The sequence below is a fragment of the Phlebotomus papatasi genome, chromosome 2, assembly GCF_024763615.1.
Source record: "Phlebotomus papatasi isolate M1 chromosome 2, Ppap_2.1, whole genome shotgun sequence".
NCBI classification, from domain to species: Eukaryota; Metazoa; Arthropoda; class Insecta; order Diptera; family Psychodidae; genus Phlebotomus; species Phlebotomus papatasi.
This window is the reverse complement of record NC_077223.1, coordinates 38937209-38958095: the sequence shown is the minus strand read 5'-3', so window position 1 is coordinate 38958095 and position 20887 is coordinate 38937209. Positions and strand designations below refer to the sequence as shown.

Genomic DNA, 20887 nt, shown 5'->3' with positions numbered 1-20887 from the left:
TGAAGTAAGCCACGAAGTTCTGTCATATTTCTCGTAAGCAATTGCTCACACTGAATTTTCAACAAAGCAATTTCAACTCAAATCATATTCAAAATTTAACGTATTTAGTGTCAAAATCTTCCAAAAAGAACAAATATTTAGATAGAATTCATTTTTCATCAAATATTGGAATAAAAATCCATCATTTTAATCAATTTATTTTTAGTGTCCAATGTTATCCTCAAAGTGTCCAAAATAAGAAACTGGACAAAATTATGAGCATTTCCCCTAGCACGTAGAAAAAATTATAAAATAGTTCGTGAATGTTTGTGAAATCATTCCCTGACTGGGAACTTACGAATTTCTCGTAAATTGTATAACTCCACTAACAAGTTCGTAAAAGTTTGTACTTTTTTCACAATGTTCGTCACAGAATCGCTTGATGAGAATTGTTGTTTTTTTACAAATATTTGTTCGTAAATGTTCATAAACAAACAAAAAAATGTTCGTAAAAATTTTGCTCATTGGTTCTTCGTACGCTTTTTTTTTATTGACAAAACTTTACGAACAATTGCCAAAAGTTTACGAAGATATAGAAATAAATGTTTGTAAAACACCAAAGAAGCTTATCAAGTTATTATGTTACGAACATTAATAAATAGTACAAACTTATACGAACCTTTTAGTGCATTATACAATTTTATGAACATTCGTGAGTCCCCAGTGAGAATTTACAATAAATTAAGAACTGTATTTTACGAAATAATTTTTCTGTGTATTGATAAATTTTCTAGTGAATTTTCAACGGTCTTCTAAATCAACTTTTCCATTTTCCTGAGATTCTATCCGACGATGAAATCACCGTTTTACAACTCAATCAAGTGAGAAACAGGAGAAAGAAAAATCATATATCGACAAGGAAATGCAATAATTCAGTAAATTTTATACCTCTTGAACATTTTCTCTCAAAATCTAATTACAATCAACACTCATTGTATCTTCTTCAACTGTTGAACTACCATTTCATTTTTCGTTTTTTTCTCTTAATTTTCATTTTTCACGGAAGTCTAAACTCCAATCAACCACTGATCTTTTTCTTCATCTTGTAGAGCAATTTTCCACAAATGCTCTCATGTTCTTCTAAAAAAAAAGACGATCAAAGAGATAAATGAACAACGAAAGGAGCAAAGTCGAGAACCAAAAAAAAAAAAAACTTACACCAAACTCAATGTATGGTGGAATGATGAGAACAAGTGTGGAAAATATTCTATATATGCATCATTCTTGTCTCTCATTGTCTCTCATCATTGAACCATTTATCGTATATGTATTTATATCCGTTCTAAAAGGATGTGAAAATGTGTGCATGGAATGGAAAAACTTACCTGAATGAAATGTGGATCGTGATGGAACATTCCGGGGAAAGTGACGGCTAGATTTAACAGCTGGTGTCAATCTGATGCGATTCAGCAAACTGAGAAAACAACCAAGAAAAGAAGAAAAAACTCATAACAATGATAGTGATTCGATCTCAAGGATTTATACTAAAAAGTCTACAGTGTGTGCTATCTAACAATCTCATCATTCTATATTATTTATTCAGAAAGCATATGAAAATTGCATTCCATGATACAAAAATTTCCTCAACCACATTCTTGACATCTTTTTCCCATTGATTTTTGTTTTTTTTTTATTATGTATATATATATTTTTCTTCTTCGCCCTCCCATATCAACCATCGAAATCACATTTGAAAAGTTTAGAGAACTGTATCATTGGCTGAGGAAATATTTGCTTCCGAAAAACTTTTCCGTTTCCATCGAGCAACTTTCTTTGCTTAATTCATTCTCTTTTTTTTATTAATTTTTCATTTGGAAGTTATTATTCGTTAGAAGATGATTTTAATTGGTTTCTTCATTCGTAGAAATCATGTTTTTTTTCTTTTACTTTATAAATGAGATCAAGAGGAGGTAGAGAAAAATCACAAAATTCAAGTTGAAAAAAATGTGAAAAGTCGAAAATAATTCAACTTCATATATCACAGACTGAGTACTACATTAAGAACTTCAATGGATGACTATCGATTTTGCTTTCTCATCGAAAATTTTTCACTGCAGAATCATCCAAAAAAAAGTTTAATGATATTAGAGCCGAAGGAACACCTTTGGAACAAGGAATAGTTTTTGGCAGTTTTGTCAAAATATTAATATTTATTTAATGTAATAAAATGGAAGTAATATTACGCGCGTTTTTAATCTATGATATCCTACATTAAGAAATCAGAATTGAAGAATTAAAACAATTCTATCTCGAATGAAGTAAGAATCTTAAATGCAAAAGTAAGACTGTTAAATATTTTCGATGCATATGTAGAGATGATTTTCGATTGAGAAAATCAAAGGGTACATCAAATAGAGAAATTTGCATGACTTAAGAGTATTTCGTGAAGACGTGTACAACATATTCGATTATCTTGCAACTCTTGCAATATTTTAGCATGGATGCTACAAATTTCGCACCAGGACGTGCTGACAGCGATCTCTTCAGGAATTAAATTTAAAAAAAAAACTTTAAAGGAGTTATGGTGCTACTCCAATGAAAAATGAAAAGGGGAAATCTTTCTTCTCGAGACCTTTTTTTTTAACACTTTTCTGTTCACACGTACTACTGCATTATCGACTTTTCTTTACGGCGTTATCACACTTGCACAATAAAATTTTAATGTGATTCACATTAATTGTCGTTTGTGAGCGTCCAAATATGTTATTTGTGTCTTTTAGTCACTTAATATTTGCGGGTTTTCTATTTATTGCTAAAGAAGTGGACTTGGCCTGCAAAAATAAGTTTAAATTTACCTAAAGCATAAATATTTTCACATTAAAAAAATAAAGAGAAAATCACATTAATTTTTCGCATTAATGCTATAAATCGATTTATATCAAATTTTGCGGGCCAAGTCTACCTTTTTATCAACAAATAGATCTAATTTTGGATATAAAATGATTCAAACACACAAATTACACATTTGGACTCTCACCAGCGACAATTAATGTGAATCATATTAAAATTTTAATGTGCAAGTGTGATAACACAGTTACGTTGGTGTCTCTATAAACTGTTTTGCCCAGTTCTCATTGTGTTCCAAAACCACAAAACAGTCGCGACAGGAATAAACACAAAGAAAAGTCGATAATGTAGGAAGACCTCAGAATAGAAAAATGCTAAAAAAAATGTTAATTTTTCATTGGAATAACACCATTATGGTGCTATTCTTAAGAAGAAATACTACTTCTGAACATTTTTTAACACTTCACTGTTCTCATGTGCTTCTGCATTATCGACTTTTCTTTATTATGATTTTTGTCTCAATTGTTGCGCTTTGCGCTTATCCTCATCGCGTTCTAATGCCACCAAATATTCATGACAGGAACCAAAACACAAAGAAAAATTCAATTCTGCAGAAGCTGTTGAAAAAAGTAAAGTAGGGGAGACCGGGGCAGAATTAGCTAGGAAATAAAATTTTTCATTGCGTATAATTTGTAAAAAATGCAAACATTATTATAGGCTGATAAATATTTCAATATTTCAGAGATGTGTTTTCTTCAAATAAGTGGTTTCTTCAATATTTCTTCAACGGCAAGCTATAACATCCCACTGTCTAATGCGATGCGTGGCTAATTCTGCCCCCGTCCCTACGAAAAAATATCCATTTTTCATTGGAATAACACAATTAATCGGATTTTACAACTAAAAAGAGATTCATATCTCAAATGGTACCGAAACAGTTCATGACACAAATTTTTAAAATGCCAATAGGTGTTCCTTTCACCCTACACTATTAGAAAAGTTTTGAAATTCGCAAAAACTCAAGTTATTGCATTAACTTCAACTTTAAGGATAAATTCTATCAAAATTACAGAGAACCAACTAAAGACGGGAATTGTGCCCATATACTATAAACATGTGCACTAAAAAAATCACTTTTGTGCCCTTTTAACTTGAATCACCAGAGAAATTTAATGGAAATTCAATTTCACTTTTAAGTTCAATCCAAAGACATACTAATAATTTTAAAAACTATTATTACAGTTATGCATTTCAAAAACTTATTTTCTTTTTTTTAAATCATTTTCTGACTCATATTCAGTATACATTTAAAAATTTAAATCATTTAAATAAAGATGTTGGACCATAAAAATGTACTAATTGAAAATATTTTATACCACTTCCTTTCAATGAAAAAAATGAAAAAAAGGTACAATCAGGTAATCGGCGATGGGAAGAGGTTCAGCCCAAAATAAAAATTGCTTTCTCCCCACCAATCAATGCGTATTTCGCACCATATTGAATTAAAAATTAATTAAATATCGAAAATTGTGCTGAATTTGTGTTTAATTTTAACTTTCATTAAAATTTGAGTGAAAATCAAAATAGAGGATATTATTTTTTAAATAATGAATCGTAATTCATTATGAAGTACCGAAGTAGTAATAGACTCTACGGGGTGTGTACAGATTTAACAGTCAATCAAGTATGGTTCATAAATCATCTGAAAATATGTCCAAATCACTGAAAAATTATGTAAACTGATTCATTACCGATCAATAATAAATTTATTAACATCAATTGTCGATTATTTTTGGAAAATATTACACACTCGTGTTAAATTTCCAAACCCTACGAATGAATCTCATCTTGACAAAAAATAGTTTAGAAATGTTCCCTTTTCAGAGGTTTAAATTTTTACTTTATTAGAAAAAAAAACTCAGATAACATGTGAAGAGAAAGCCTAAACTAAGACTAAAAAAAAACAGGAAATATTAGGAGTGTCATCTTAAACACAAAGTCGATATCTCAGACCATTTGTCTGAGATATCAAGAAGAGACAGGTGAAACAAAAACAAATAGGGAGACGTGGGGCTACTTTAAGCTGTCATGCTGCATTGTTATACTATTTTCTCGCATATTTCTAAAGGAAACTGAATTTTAATATGTTGTAATTTGGATAGACAAAACAATTGTGAATCTAAATAAAATAATTGTAAGGACCAGCTTAATTTAGAAATAGGCGAAAAAGTCATATATCAATGTAGCCCCACCTATCCCTTCAAGAATTGTAATACCTTATCACCCCTTTTGAAGCGCGGAATGGATAATAAATTAAGGTAGTGTCAATGATGTCAAGATTAACTTATTGGGAGAGAGTTCTCAGAGACCCCAAGTAGCAGTCTCTAAACGTTTGGCCTATGGATCTGGTGGCAGCCTGCCAGATATTCAGACACATTTAATGAGACAACTTTTCACAAAACGTAAGATTTTGTCAAAATTTTTGACAGTCTGTAAAGCACTACCAAAATTTCAAAGGTTTAAAAAATCGAAAGATTATACCGTTACCTCCAACTTGTACAACCCAGCCTCTTCTTTAAAAAAAAACAGCAGAAAACCTTATTAAGTTAAATGTGTTATGTTGTTATTCCAATGAAAAATAAAAAGGCGAAATATTTCGCGTAACCATATTTTTTTAGTACTACTGTTCTCAAGTGCTTCTGCATTATCGACTTTTCTTTGTATTGGTTCATGTCACAATTATTTGGTGGTTTTTGGTAGGACGAGGATTGGGGAAAAGAGCCGAGACAGGAATCAATACATAGAAAAGTCGCAAAAAACAGCAAAAAGAAAAATAGCATAAGCACTTGAGAACAGTCATGTACTAAAAAAAAACAATTTTAGGAGTAAGATTTCCTCTTCATTTTTCATTGCAATACCACTTTATTTAGAATACAATTTTTATAAAAACTTTTAAAAATATTACTTTTAAAAAGGATTCGATTATACCAGACAGTGAAGAAGCATTTCTGCCGTTTGGCTTCTGAGGCTGGTCAACAAAGCTAAGACGGCGGCAGACGCATTGTAAGGGGGGAAATGTAGAGTTTAAATAAAATATTACTATTATTTATATTATTATTACACTTCTCTAAAAAAACACCCAACATCTTTTTTACTTCAAATGCATATCTTGATGAGTCATTGAAAATGTCACAGAATCACTAATTCAGAATCACTAATTAACAAAAATAAAACAAAACCCAAAATAAAGAAAAAACAAAATTAGCAAAAATAATTCTTGAAATATCTCTCTCACTTTTACAACTACAAATTCTCAAAGCACTTGAGAAAATTGCTCAAGTATGAGATAAATGAGATAAGACTTTGACCTGTCTACTCCCAGATGTAAGTCTTTAGTCATTAACTAAAAGAGACACATGAAATTGATTAAACACCACAAATTCATTAGAAAATGGTACTCTGCAATCTTGACTGATCCACTTAAAATGGTCATTATGTACATTAAACTTGTGTGGTTTCTCTGTTCTCGTGCACTCTGAGGAATATGCTTTACTTAAAACAATCTACTGAGAGTTTTGCACTTAATTAAATCCACAAAACATGAAATTTCCTTAACAAATTTCCATGCAGGACAACTTTAAATTTATTTTTGTGTGTGAATAACTTGAATGAACAATAAATGAGATTTTTTGCTGTAACAAATGATACTTTTTTTTTGTGTCATACTTAACTGCTAAGTTGAATTCTCATCCATAGAAAAGAGGTCTAATGACAATTGTCTTAACCTATATATATATTTTATATATTAAATTTTAACAACAAAAATCATTCTTAACTGGATGAATAGAACAAAACGAAAAAACATGCATGAAATTTTCTCTTTTTCACTCTCTCTCTCTCTCTCTCTCGTATTTATTTCGTGAGAATTTCAATCATTTTTTTTAGTGAAAATTGATTGATTAATATTAATGAAAGTAACTCATCAGCAACATTTTCTCTCACAGAATAATCAATCAATTCATTATACTGGAAAGTGTCAATGTCCATCATTGTCAAATTATGCAAAGTTTATACACAATTTTCTCAAAGAAACAAAATAAAAAAACACACGAAACAACAAGAGAAATTAGTCAAAAAGACTTTCTTGAAATTTTGTAACGTTGTTGAAAATTTTCAACATATACGGCGTTCTCTATAATGTGTTGCAGTATACAGATATAATTTGTAATTCTATTTTTATATCTCCTTAAAAGGATCACAGAACCCCTTTAAATTACGAAAACTGAGATAACGAAGATAATAAAGAATCCCAATATATTGCAAAATGAAAAATCAATCTTAACAATTTATTACTATAGGGAAAACCCTTCAGATTTCTTACATACTCTGACTTAAAACAGTTCGTATTTTTCCCATATTCCTTCCAATGAATCCGATGCTACACTGAGAAAAAACGGGGGTGCGATTAACTTTTTTTTCCTCATAAATTTAACACTTTTTAGGTGTAAAAATATATCGACATTTTTTTAATGTTAATTTTACACCTTTTTAAGGGTAAAATTAACATGGAAAAGGGTAACTTTAACCCCTAATACACCTAAAAGCATAATATTTACATCGATATCGGATCAATACTACAGGGTGAAATAACCATTTCCGGAATGTTATTTTAACTTTTTCGGATTTCCCTCACTCAGTATAAAAGAATATTTTTTTTTAATAGACAGTCTTAAGCCCTACACTTTGTGAGAAAAATTAGGTCAGATTCATTAAAGGAATATGGGAAGGATAATGAAGTGTTCGAATCCAGAGTGTGTGCGAAGCCTGAAAGCATTCCCCTAATCTACTATTCTTTTTTTTTTGCTTTGATTCCATATTTTCTGTATTTCCTTCGTAAACTTTATTTTAAAAAAAAATAGGTCCTGCCCCCCTCCCATTCCAGGTCTGTGGCTACCTTTTATAATTATTAAATATTAGAGGAAAGCGCGCTTACCTTCGGACGATTTATGCATCGCACAAATCATTTTTTTAATGTGTTATAAATTAATTTGGCCCATTATAATATTATATTTTAATACTTTGTCCAATGTCACAAATTTTTAGAAAAGAGCTATGGGTGAAACCCATAAGGAATATAGAAAAAAAAATTAAATTGTGCGAAGCTTGAGCCGTCCGAAGGTAGGGCGCTGTCCTCTAGAAGTTTTTTTTTTAATGTTTAACAAAGAAATATTGCAACACCGTAGAAAATAGACCACGCCCACAGTTAAATTTTCTAAGCAAACCTGAATTATTTTTCACCTACTTTCTCCTTTATTCCTTAAAATCGAATGAACTTAAAATATTCTGTACCTCATAATATTTTTACAAATTAATGTAAAATACAAGCCTGGTACCCCTAAAAGATTGCTTCAGAAATGCAAAAACTTTTAGACACCGCCCACTATTGAATTTCTGTTACTTGCTTGTACTTTTCGTCTAATAATATTCATATTATAAAATATTAAAAATTCCAAAAATTTGAACTCAAATTGACACTGACGTCTTGAAGAGGTCGTTACTTTAAATAATTTTTGGGTGGAGCATAATCAAGGAGACAAATTTTTCATATTAAAATTTCCATCCATGATATTACAAAAATAGTTCCGGTTTTGTATAGAGGTCTTTTTCTTATTTCTCAAGTTAATATACAGGATAATGAATTGTTTTACCGAGTCGTCACTGCCCTAGAGTGAAAAGTGGGACACTTTTGAATGTGGAGCACCTTTGAAATTGAAATACCTATTTTTAATTAAGCCATATTATGATATAATTTAGGTAACAAAGAGATTGAGAAGCTAAATTACATTACGATATGGCTCAGTTCCTTTACAACATAGTAGAAAAATCCGGATTTCAAAGCTGCCCCACATTCAAATGTGCCCTACTTTCCCCTAATGATAATTTCACTTTCCAATATAGCTTTTTGTCATCAAAATAAAGATTTCTATTTTTTTTGTTTGATATTTGAATTAAAATCATCATATATGTACAACTCACGAATAAAGCTTTTAAAGTTCAACAATAAAAAAAACTAAGAAAAAAAATTAAATTTCTTGAATGAAACCAATAAAAGCACAAAGCTTATTTTTAATAAACCTTGCTAGACCACTGCTAATGTGACTTTTACGCGAATTATCCCCCCAAAAATAATAATTAAATGAAAGAACACTCACCATTCAGCGTTGTCAGTTGATGATGGCAATATTTGCGATAAGTCATTATTGAAGCAGCCATTAGATTAATAATATTGCGTGAAAAAGAGAGAAATAAAGTCACATTTGGTTAATATTTAATCAAAATAAAGATATTGTTAATATTAATTAAAAAAAAATCACTAATAATTATTTTGAATGGTACACAGCTTTGGATTAAAAAGCTCTTTTATTTTTAATAATCCAAATGATGAAAATTTAAAATGTATAAAAGATTAATATTTATAATATTTTAATGGAAGACTTATGACATTTTAAAATTGTTAAATAAAATTTTCACCATTATGTTAATTAGTAATGACGAACAGTTTATTCATTTAAAGAGAATTATTTCTGGATATTTGTTTTAATAAAAAAAAAGTAAATGTAACACGTCTTTAGGCCTATTTTATGATCAAAACTGAGTACCATTTCTACAAGATATGGCTTCATAAATAAATTAAATCGTAGCATAATTTATTATCAAATTACAATAATAATATAAATATTTATTTATTTACACTAAAAAAGAATGAGAATAGCATTCAATATTAGATGGTCCGCACGGAAAAATTTATACTGTCTCACTCTCACTCTTGCACAGCATACATGAGGGAGAAAGAGACAGAGATATTGTGTTAATAATTTCTAATCCTATTGAAGGAATAATGTTCAAATATGTCCTTTTTGTTATTTTATTTTTAATTAAACAAAATTTAACCGTGCGGATCTTTCATTAGGAAAATGTGTATCTCAGTCTGTCTCACTGGTAATGACGTGTGTTTTCAGTGTTTGAAAGAATAATTAATTTATCGACAAAAAGACTACTAAAATAGTAACAGTATTTTACAACTAAACCACGATATGCTTCAGCATTTAGTGAAAAAAAACAGACTGAAGCGATGAAACAAAAACCAATTAAAAACGAAATTAATTTACAATTATATTTCCCACAAAAAAAACAATCACTGTAAAGTAATAATTCAAAAATCCAACAATAAAAAAATTAAAAAAAAAAGCCTGTCATTTTAAATTCCACAGAAAACCATTTTACAAAACAAACTCGATGAAAAATTGATTTGCTCTCTCCACAGGGATAAACTTAAAATGTAAATTGTTTTTTTTATCTACCACATACAAAAACTTATATTCTTTTAAAACGAGCAGCAGTCAAAATACCTTTTCCACATTGGAAAAAATACAAGTTGTATTTTTACAAAAGAACTTAGATAAAAACATTCGTCTTTTGCAAAAATGCATTAACATTTTTGGTATCATGTGAATAAGCCTTTAATAGAACAACTTTTAAGAAAAAAGAATAAAATTAAAAAATAAAACTAACATTTTCAAAAAGAGCAAGAAGAAATTGCAAAGTATAGTAAGTTAAGAAAAGAAAGAACAATAAATCTTCAACATCTTGCTCTCTATACAAAATTTTATCATTGAGATATTGAGCAACAGAATTCAAATTGTAAAGCTACCTTTAAAAAAATTTCCAGCTTTTGAAATATTTCACTGAATTAGAGAGAACAAAAAAAAACATTTTTTTGGTTTTGGCAATCAACGCGATTTGAACTCAAAGCATTCTGAATGAGAACAAAAACACAAAGGCATCTCAACAGCAAAGAAAATGTTAAAAAAGAAAAAAACATTGTTGCTCAATCTCTATTCTTTTGCTGTACCTCGGACCCAATGGGTCAGTTTCCGCCGATGGACCCGGACTCGACACCGAGGCGCTCTTCACATGTCCTTTTCCGCCACCACTGGCAGCACCAGTGGCGCCCCCCGTGGAACCACCACGTGTCAATTCAGACACCGCAGTGGCAAAACTTGAACCCAGACAAAATTTCAGTATTAATTTTAAGAGGGAATCCTCACAGATTTATACATAAAACATTTTTTAAAGAAATAAACAAAAATAGTTTAAAAGAAAAACAAAATTTGAGAAAAAATGGAGAGAACATTCCAAAATATAATTATTTCATCAACTACAAAATAAAAATCACCTATTCAGTGCAAAGTTGCACAATAAAATTAAACCAAATAAAACGTCATTAAAGTGAAACGCAGAGAGAGACACATAAAATTTAAACATAGAAGAAATTTACAAAAGTCAACAGAAATAATATAATTGGCAATATAAATTCCACAAATTGCACACCATGGAATTTATTCCTAAATCCTTTCTTGTTTTCCATTTTCAAGGAATTTATCCACGAACAGAATGCAGACCGAAGCACAGAAAAGCATTATTCTCTTTTTTTTCTTCAAATATTCCCACGTTGGTGTTTCAAAAATAAACAAGGGGCAATCAAGAGTATACTAAACGACAATTTACATTATTACTAAAGAGCTGGAAATTGAAAAAAAAGATTTCCTATATTTCTTATGAAAAGAATAATATTTTCTTATTAATCTCCATAGGGGAAAGCGCGGTACCTTCGGACTATTCAAGCTTCGGACAATTCAACTTTTTCTATATGTTTCTTATGGATTTCACCCAAACCTCTTTTCTGAAAATTTGAGGTATTGAAACATAATATTATATCATGAAATAGAATTTCAGAGACTCTTCAATCGCTATGCTTTGGAGGTTACAATGAACGTTAAGACGGCGATGGCTGTTTTGAAACATTGAAACAGAAACAAAAAAATCTCAAAGTTCACAAACTCGCATGTTTCACCACTCCATGAGTCTCCAATTAAATCAATCCACATTTATTTGATACCATACCGGTTTCTACCGATTTATACCAATGTGAAAATTCTCAAAATTCAAAACTACCAATTTATTACAGCCTAGGGCTTGCTAAAACTTTTTGAAAACTTCAATATCTTTCAAATTCACTTATTCTTGTAAAACGGGGTGGCAAAACGTCCCAGGCTTTGCGAAATGCTCGAACTCGTGACTTAGATGCTATACCTCAAAAGTACTTTCGTATCATTTACCGTTCACCGGTACTCAAACGATTTGATTGAATCGATTCATAAATCACTCAATAGATTCCAGAAAATAGTTTGAAGAGTAATAAAAATTATATTCGAACAAAAATTACTTATCGGCAAATAGCCGTTTCATTACCGGTTCACAACCGATTTGAACCGACTTATAAATCACTAAAAATATTTCCTAAAATACACTTCAGGAATAATTTAATTGAATTTCGTATAAAACTCATTTATCGGTTATGAACCGTTTCATTACCGATTTAAAACCGATTGGAACCAGTTCAGTTTTATAGGAAATTCCAAGACCTTTCCAACGACCCCAAACTTGACCCCATTCGCTTGATAAATGCGCTCTCTAGTGTCTTTTTAACCTTTGACCTTGAAAAACCGTTATTAGGAATGATTAAACCTAAAGCCCAAAATAGACATAAGGATCGGCTTAGGAATCAGCTCGAAAAATGAGGATTGGTGTCAATACACTCACGGATCAGCCCATAATTTGGAGGATCAGGCTGATCTTCTAAATTCAAGAGGTCTAGTGAAATTAAGGGGATTAGGCGACATCAGCGCCAGTGTTGAAAATAAAAGGCTTCATTTTGGGGGTTTTTGGGTGCTTTTCGAAATGTCAATTAGGTGAAAAAACATGGAGAGTGATGGTACGCAATGTCGCAAAATCTTAAAATGCATTAAGATTGAGGTAATAGGAAGGTCAGAGTGCTTCTTTCTTTACGAAAAATCCATTGATATTGCACTTAAGAGGTTTTTCAGCTATCAAAGTGAGCACATTTAATCGAAATTTACGCTAATCCTTGATACTAAATCCTCAGTGTATGATGGTTTAGTCTGATCTTTTACCGCCAAGTTTTTTGAGCTGAGTATTCTCGAGGATCAGCCTGTGTCTATTTTCGGCATAAGGACGGTGGAAGGTGGAAATTTTGGGAGGTGAAAAAAATCGAGGGATTATATATACTGCTCTCCCCGTGGAGTTCGAGCAGTAAAATCAATTAGAAAGTAGAATATTATCCTTAGGTTCTTTGAAATTAGAATACTTAGATTTTTTGATAGCTCAAAATTTTCTAATGCATTGTAGAAATGCCAATGCCCTTGAATTATACCTTGTAACGATATTATTCAAGGTCAAAAACTAAACAGCTCTAGAAAACGTATTTTTTCTAAATAAAAATGTCCTTTATGTTCTTGATGTTCTTTACCGATCAGACATGGTAGGTAGGATCGGTAGAGACTATTGGTAGGATCGGTAAAACCTTACGTACAACTTGTGGTAAAGTCATCCAAGTTATGGAATGGATATGAAATTTCGAAGGAAAACAAACGTGTGGCAATTCAACTTTTTAGTATCGAACAACTGCTAATTTTTACCAAATCAAAAAAAAATCATGTATCTTGAAGGTCTTATGATTAACCCCTTGACTTCATCTATATTCTCCATTTTCTCAATGTATTCACCTCATTCACCTCAAATTTGTCATATCTTCCATTTTGATTCAATTGAAATATTTCCACCTTCAACAACACCTTCCTTTCATATTACCCTTGAGACACCTCATCAAACTTCCTTCCTATTTTTCCAAATATACAAAGGAGAAAAAATATATAACAAATAAGAGAGTGAGAAGAAAAAAATACCCACGGCATCTTCCTCACCTCTCAAAATTCAACCCTTACCCATTGAGTTAACTTGCCATGACACATCATATTGGCGAAACACAAAATAAGTTGGCGCAACACGCACCCAAAAGCAAAAAAAGAAAAATAATGTCGAAAATGCCACAAAGTGATATTCACTGGGAAAAAAAACACAGAGTCTTAAGGGGATGACAGTGAAACAACTGTAACATTTCTAAGGATCAGCCTCAATAATAAATAATATGACACGAAATAGACGGTGATTTTCTTGTTTTTAACCTTAACGAGTACAAAAAAAGTACGTATGAAAAAAAGCGGAAAATACAAAAAAAAGGAACTTTCTTGGTAAACAGCTATTGATAGAGAGGAATATTTTGAGGACACTGTCTCTTTATCCTTTCTATTTTCGGCCAGGAAAAAAGGTCTCTTATAATGCGTCAATTTTTTGGCAGGAAATTGTGAGAAAAAAAAGGGACAGATAATCCTAACCGGCTTATGTAGGTGAGATTCTTAACGTGAGCTAACTCGGAGTGCATGCAAATTCGATTTAGAGCTGAAATTGTGAGTCGCCATTCAGTTATCTTGAATCAAATTCGTGAAATTATACAAATTTTGTATTTAAACCAAAATATCAAGGATTTAGATGAACTGGCACAAAAGTGATATAGGGTTAAATGTAGACCAGAATGTACTCTATAATTTTGCCGTAGAACTTGATCTCATCGATTAATTAGAAGCCGAGATAATAGAGGTTGTTTGTTTCTGAACTCGTTTTTTCGACCAGAGCGCCCCAAGTGTTCATTTGATGAACTTCAACTATATCAAAGAATTGTTGTATTTTGTGGGACTTTCCATTTAAAACCATATTTTAAGTATCTTTGTGGAGTAGAGGCAGTCAAATTGGCATCTGAGTGATTTCAAAGCGTTATTTTGGGAAAAATCAATTTTTTCACACTTAAACGGCAAAATCGGAGTGATAGCGTAGTCTGAGCGGAAAATGATGTATGGACGAAATGTAGAGACAAATGTCCTCTACAATTATGTCGAAGTAATCATCAAAATCGGTTAAGCACGTGTCGAGATAATTGAGGTTATGTGATATTGAAAATGGTTTTTCGACTGTGGCGCCCCTGGTGTTGGTCCCACGAAGTTCAAATATTCTAGAAAGTTGTAGCATTTGGTGAGATCTTTCGTTTAAGCCCTCATTCATCAAAATCGGTCACATAGAACCGGAGATATGATTTTTTGAATTTCGTGAACTTTGACCCCTCATATCTCCGGTTCTATTGAAACCACAGCACTCATACGCACCATTTTGGAAACGTCCTAGACTGGACTACAACATACTAAAATTTCATTAACTTGCACAATGCCGTTTTTGAGAAAAGTGACTTTGAATTTCGATGAATTTTGACGCTATCACAGCGCCACCTGTGGTGAATTTTTGAACTTCCATCTGAAAGTGCTCATCGAGACGAAACCAAAAAGGTAAAATTTCGGTCGCTATGTTAATTAGAACCGGAGATAGAGGCCGGTCAATGTTCGAACTTTGACCCCTTATAGCTCGGGTCAGGGGTTTTAGATCGACCTAAGGTTTTTTTTGTTTGATAGGTATAATCAAGGGCTACAACATACTAAAATTTCAGCCCGATGCACAATGGAATTTTTGAGTTATTTAACTTTTAAGATTTAAAAATTTTCTTTTTAATAATAGCGCCCCTAGCGGTGGTTTTATGAACTTGCGATGTTAGAAGGGGAAGTGGCATTTCACGAGAGCTTTCCAAAAAGCCCTCACTTTTTAAATTCTGACAATTAGAACCGGAGTTATGCCCATTTTAAGAATTTTTTTTTTGGACCCTTATAGCTCGGGTCAGGGGGGTCGGGGGACTTTAAGTTTAGTATTGATGGAAAGCTCTAAGACCCAGCTATAACATACTAAAATTTGAGCCCGCTCGATGCCATAGGGGCGGAGCTATTCAGAAAACAAAAAAAGGGGGGTCTTCAAAATGGCGGCAGGAGGGGTGGGGGGTGGGGGGTGGGGGGTCAATGCACCAAGTTGCAATTTTCACCCGATATATAACCTTTGCCGAAAATCGCAAGTCGATATCTTTTTTAGTTTAGGAGCTATTAAGCTCCAAAGAGCGGCCGGCCGGCCGGCCGGCCGGGAACGTAAATTAGCCACATATATATTCGTGGTGATCAGGAAGTGCTGAAACACGTTTTGGCCAAGTTTGAGCTCGATCGGACGACATGAAATTTTGTTAGGATTATAGTAGGTGAGATTGTTAAGAATCTCACCTAATATACCCTTTTTATTGATTTCCTTAACAACGCTATTTTTATACGAAAATATAAACATTGAACGTTAGATTTTAAGAGTTTTTCCCTAAAAGAAAATTAAACAATCGGATTATCTGCATTTTCTGCGTAGCCACAAGTTTAAGAAAATCTTAATAATTAAACCGCTTTTACCTACAAATTATAAACGTATTTCCCACAGAGGGATCGGTTAACCATTACAAACCTCTGGAGGATAAATTCAAGAGGGATAACCAACATTGTCAATCTGCAAAGTCTAGCAAAATGGGGTGATTGACAAATAGTTCAAATGTTTCACAAAAGGTACAAGAATGATCGATCCAGCCGTTTCTCTTGTTGCTCTCAACAATAAGTCATACGTAACCGTGTCACAATTAAATGGAAAGTTTGACCACAATTCCTATAACCGCAAAATTAAATTAAGGATCGGTCGTTTGAAAAACTCAAGTAAAAACATATTTTCAAATGAATAATGTTATTATAAGTGTAAGTACCGAAGACATCTTAACACTAAACCTACCAAGACCGGTCAAATTTTTCCTCTTTTTCAAGAAAAAATTGTTGAGTATCCTACCTATCGCGGTCTTTGACAGAGCCACAACCAATAACCAAAAAAGGTCGCTAGATTAAGTGTTAAACCCAGATACCACGTTTTTCTTTAAGAAGTCATTCCACGCATCATTTTGAACCTCATTTGAACCATTTTAAGTGTAATAAAAACCGATTTTAAGAAAAGTGTTATAACTTTGAACAAATATTGGATATTGGACCTATTACGACTATTACTATTAAACGCACTCAATGGGTCAAGTGGTAGAGCACTCGCTCTATAATGCAAATGTCCCGGGTTTGAATCCCCTTTAGGTCACCAGAAATTTTTCTGGCGTTAAAGGTATTCGAATTGCATCCAGTGAGCTTCACTGCACTTTATTCCACGTGGCATGGGACTTATAACCTCATCCCGTACAAGAAAAAAATAATAATGCGTGTTTAGAAATCACCTTGCGGGAAGGCCTTGTTCCTTCATGGAATGTTGTACCAGCTTTATTAAACTTTACCAGCTTTATTTAAACCGCTTTACCGTTTAACCAGCTTTATTTAAACCGATTTTAAGAATCATGTTATAACTTTGAATAAATATTGGACCTATTACCAGGATCATAAATCAATGTAAGAAATATTTCAGTGAACTAAAGCTGGATATTTGGATCCAAAGAAAACAAAGTATGAAATATCGGTTAAAATATATTCGGTATTAATTTTCAGGCTGCTCGTTATTAATATATTGGGTCCCGGTCAAAATCCTGAAAGCCCAAATCCCGAAAGCTAACATCCCTAAAGCCAAAATCCCGAATGGGTCAAAATCCCGAAAGCCAAAATCCCTAATTCTTAAAAGTGTCATAGCTACTCCCACGATTGCACCCGTGCTTGCTGGAGGCAAAGGGAAATCTTCTGTGTCTTGGTGGGAAATTATTCTAAACATTTTCCTCCATATAATTTCATCCCTTTCAGGATCTTGAACATTCGGGATTTTGGCTTCCGAGATTTTGGCATTCGGGATTTTGGCTCCCGGGATTTTAGCTTTCGAGATTTTGACTGCCACCGAATATATTATCTTGAACCAGGGTAAATATGAATATTATTGTGAGCTTTTTTCAACAGGACGGAAGGGCAGACTCGAATTATGAAGTCCCTGTTTATTTTAATGTCTAAAACGTAAAGAAAATCTTCCGTATCCGAAAGTTTGAATCGAATAAACAATAATTTCCAATATGGTTTAGTATTCTTATATTGCCATATTGGGCCAAGTGCATTGAGCTAAACAAGATTAGTTAGTACAAGTTTAGTTTTTGATTATGAAATGTTCTTTTATGCTTTTTTACGCGAACTTTTTAGATAACCAGTATTACTATCAAATTACAGCCGCAATGAATCAATAGATAGAGTATTGTCTCTATTTGACTATGAAATCTCTCGAGAGGCAGAATGGTCAACTTTAGATTTATCCCGGATTCATCCAGTGAATTAATGAAAAGTAAATGCCAATGCTTCATCAAATGGGAGGTTTGTGAAAAATACATTAAGAGTTCCACTTCACGCAATATTCAATGTCCCTAATTCGAAGAGAAAGCCAGAAGTGAGGAAAAAGCGTTGTCATGATAAGATGCCGTTCCTAAAGGCAATCCACTAAGTGGATCACAAAGTCTGGATTTTTACTAAGGGAATCAACAAACTTTTAGAAAATTTATTAAAAAAAATGCATTTTTGACAGAATTTTGACATCAATTAAAAAAGCAATTTTTGACGGATGCCAAGAAGTGAAGTTTACTTAAGTGAAAGATAAAGGGAGCTCTATTCGTACAAAATCTTGTTTATATTCGAAGATTCAAACGCAATTTCGAATCTTCAAATTGAAATTTTTGCACAAGATGGGAAAAATTTATAAAGTAATACACTAAAAAGCTAGCCAAATTATGAAGTGATTTAGCAATGGGATAGGAATAGTAAGAGTCATTGCTTTGTGTGTGTTTTTTTTTTAATTGAAGTGAAGCCGACACATTTTGACATCGAGAATTTAGAAATTCGAACAAAAAGTACTTCAACCACCTTGCGGAATTATTAACAAGATTGCCTTTTTTTGATTTTTCAAATAGATCTTCGAAATTTTCAAACTTTATTTGTAAATGGTCACAATGTGTAAAGGTTTTTAGAATATTATTAAATTTTCGTCCATTTATGTTTACGCATTTACAAGTAACACCAGTGAAAAGTAAGCAACTTTTGAGTTTCCCTCAAACTGGGAAAACCTGAGTTTCAACCGATTTTTCTCATAAAAAAATCTTCTTAATTCATTTATGTCAGACTTTTTGATCCGCTTAGTATTATGCTCTAGACACATTTACGAATTAAGCCGAGAGACGACTTAGTGGAAAATTATGGAAATGTAGTTTAATCATTATTTCGAATAAAATTACGCTTAGTCGTCTCTCGGCTAATCCTCAGGTTTGTCGAGGACCTTATGGACTATAGATCAGTTGATTATTCCTTTAATAAACGATAATATTTCGACGAAAAATGGAATTATTGAATCTCCGCGAAAATTTCAAAATATACAACTGTATAGAAATTTCGATTTACTAAATAATCGCTGTTATTTGCTAATTGGTAAATTAGTAAATAATCGCTGTTTATACTAGAAATTCTTTCATCCCTTGTTTTTGCATACCAGACAGGATAGTTACAAATCCAAGTCGATTTTTTACAAAAATCATTTTATTCGCTTTTTGGATACATCTTCATATCCTTTACCCTTCCTGTAAATATTATACTTGGAAGATAATTATTTTCAAAGTTATAGAGATTTTAAATCTCAAAAGGGGAAAGTGCCCATGCTTGATACTATTGGAAGCTTCGTAACGACTAAATTTTCTATGTTTACAATATGTATGTGACTCATCGAAACCATATTTTAAAAACTATGGGAAAGTGGCCAGTTTTTAAAATATATTGCGGAGTCATGTTTATTGAGAAACATAGGAAAAATTTAGTCATTACGAAGTTTCCAATGGTATTAAGCATGGGAATTTTTCCATACTCTGCATGTAAAATCACAGCTTCAAATTGCTCTCCTGTAAAATTTGCCTACTGCGAGTTACTCGTTTCTTATTCTGGGCGGTCGATTTATATTTAATTGAATAAGAGTTATCAAATTTAAGAAACATTGAATTTATTGAATTACATGAATTAATCACCCCTCAGATTCAAAGTAAACATGTCAAAAATACAATTTTTATAGAAGTTCCGAAATTTGAAGAAATTATTGTTCATGGTTCAGTATCGTGAATAAAATTGGTGCCAAATGTGCGCATAGTAAAGGATAAAGCAAAGTGCCTCAAGGATTATTTAAATTTATAAAAATTGTGGATTTAATAAAAATGCTTATAAAAAAATACGTGGAACACTTATGCACAAAAGCACTTTCTAAAAGAAGGGTAATTCTTTTAGGTAATGGTTTTCCAAATGTCACAAAAATATTTGCTAGAAAAATAGTATTAAATTGACTTTAAAACGCATCATACCTCCTACAAATGGTTAAATAAAGCAGATGAAAATTCGACCTAAACAGTAATGTTCAAATTGTTGTATCCAGTGTAGTGTTTCCGGTGAAAATGAGACGTACATAAGTGGAAAAATCTTGTACGTAGCTGAGCAAAACGGAGCAGCTTCGTAAAAATTGCCACTAAATTTTAATTTTTCTCTAGAGGAAAATCTAAGGATTTCCAGGAATTTTGTGAGGTGGAAATTTGAACCTAATGAGTAAGAGATTTTTTTGACAAAGTGGAATAAATGATTTGGTTTGTCTCGCATTCAGTAAAAAATCTTAAAATTTAGACATCATTTTCCGTACGGAGCTGCACAAGCTTCCTCTAAATCCCTGTTTCTAAGTTTTAAAAACGATTCATATTGATAAAGGTCTTTTAAGGATTTTGATTGCAACTTCTAAATTGTTATTAGCCAAAATCTTTAATTTTGCCATTAAATAATTAACTTGCTTCTTTTTAATCATTCATCTTTTTAATTCATTGATTCCAAAAAAAATCAATTAAATTTACAATATTTTACTCCGAAATATTTAAGTATTAACAAAATACCTGAATTTTCACATTTTAATTAGACAAAGTTAATTTTGTTAGGAAAAGAGAACTTCTTGATAAAATTATAATCTTTTCGCACGTTTCTTCCTTTAGTGTAATCCTCATACTCTCTTAAATTTAAAATCCCCAAAAGTAATTCCCCATTTAATTAAAAGAAAAACCATCCTCAATCTCAAAAATAAAATGACGATAAAAGTCAAAGGATAAAAGTGTCTCCAGAGAAATTACAATGAAAAAAAAAAAATAGTAAGAAAAGGAAAA

General features: G+C 31.9%; 1 protein-coding gene across 1 annotated transcript in view; it reads right to left on the bottom strand.

Moving 5' to 3' along the window:
* Positions 1 to 20887, bottom strand: part of LOC129800948 (MAP/microtubule affinity-regulating kinase 3-like) — a 151571-nt gene that overhangs the window by 32461 nt on the left and 98223 nt on the right. Inside the window, exons 10-12 of the mRNA XM_055845693.1 lie at positions 13579 to 13585; positions 10739 to 10929; positions 1365 to 1435 (exon numbers count right to left, since the gene is read on the bottom strand). Of these exons, the coding sequence (XP_055701668.1) occupies positions 1365 to 1435; positions 10739 to 10929; positions 13579 to 13585 (269 nt within the window). The remainder of the gene's footprint in view (positions 1 to 1364; positions 1436 to 10738; positions 10930 to 13578; positions 13586 to 20887) is intronic.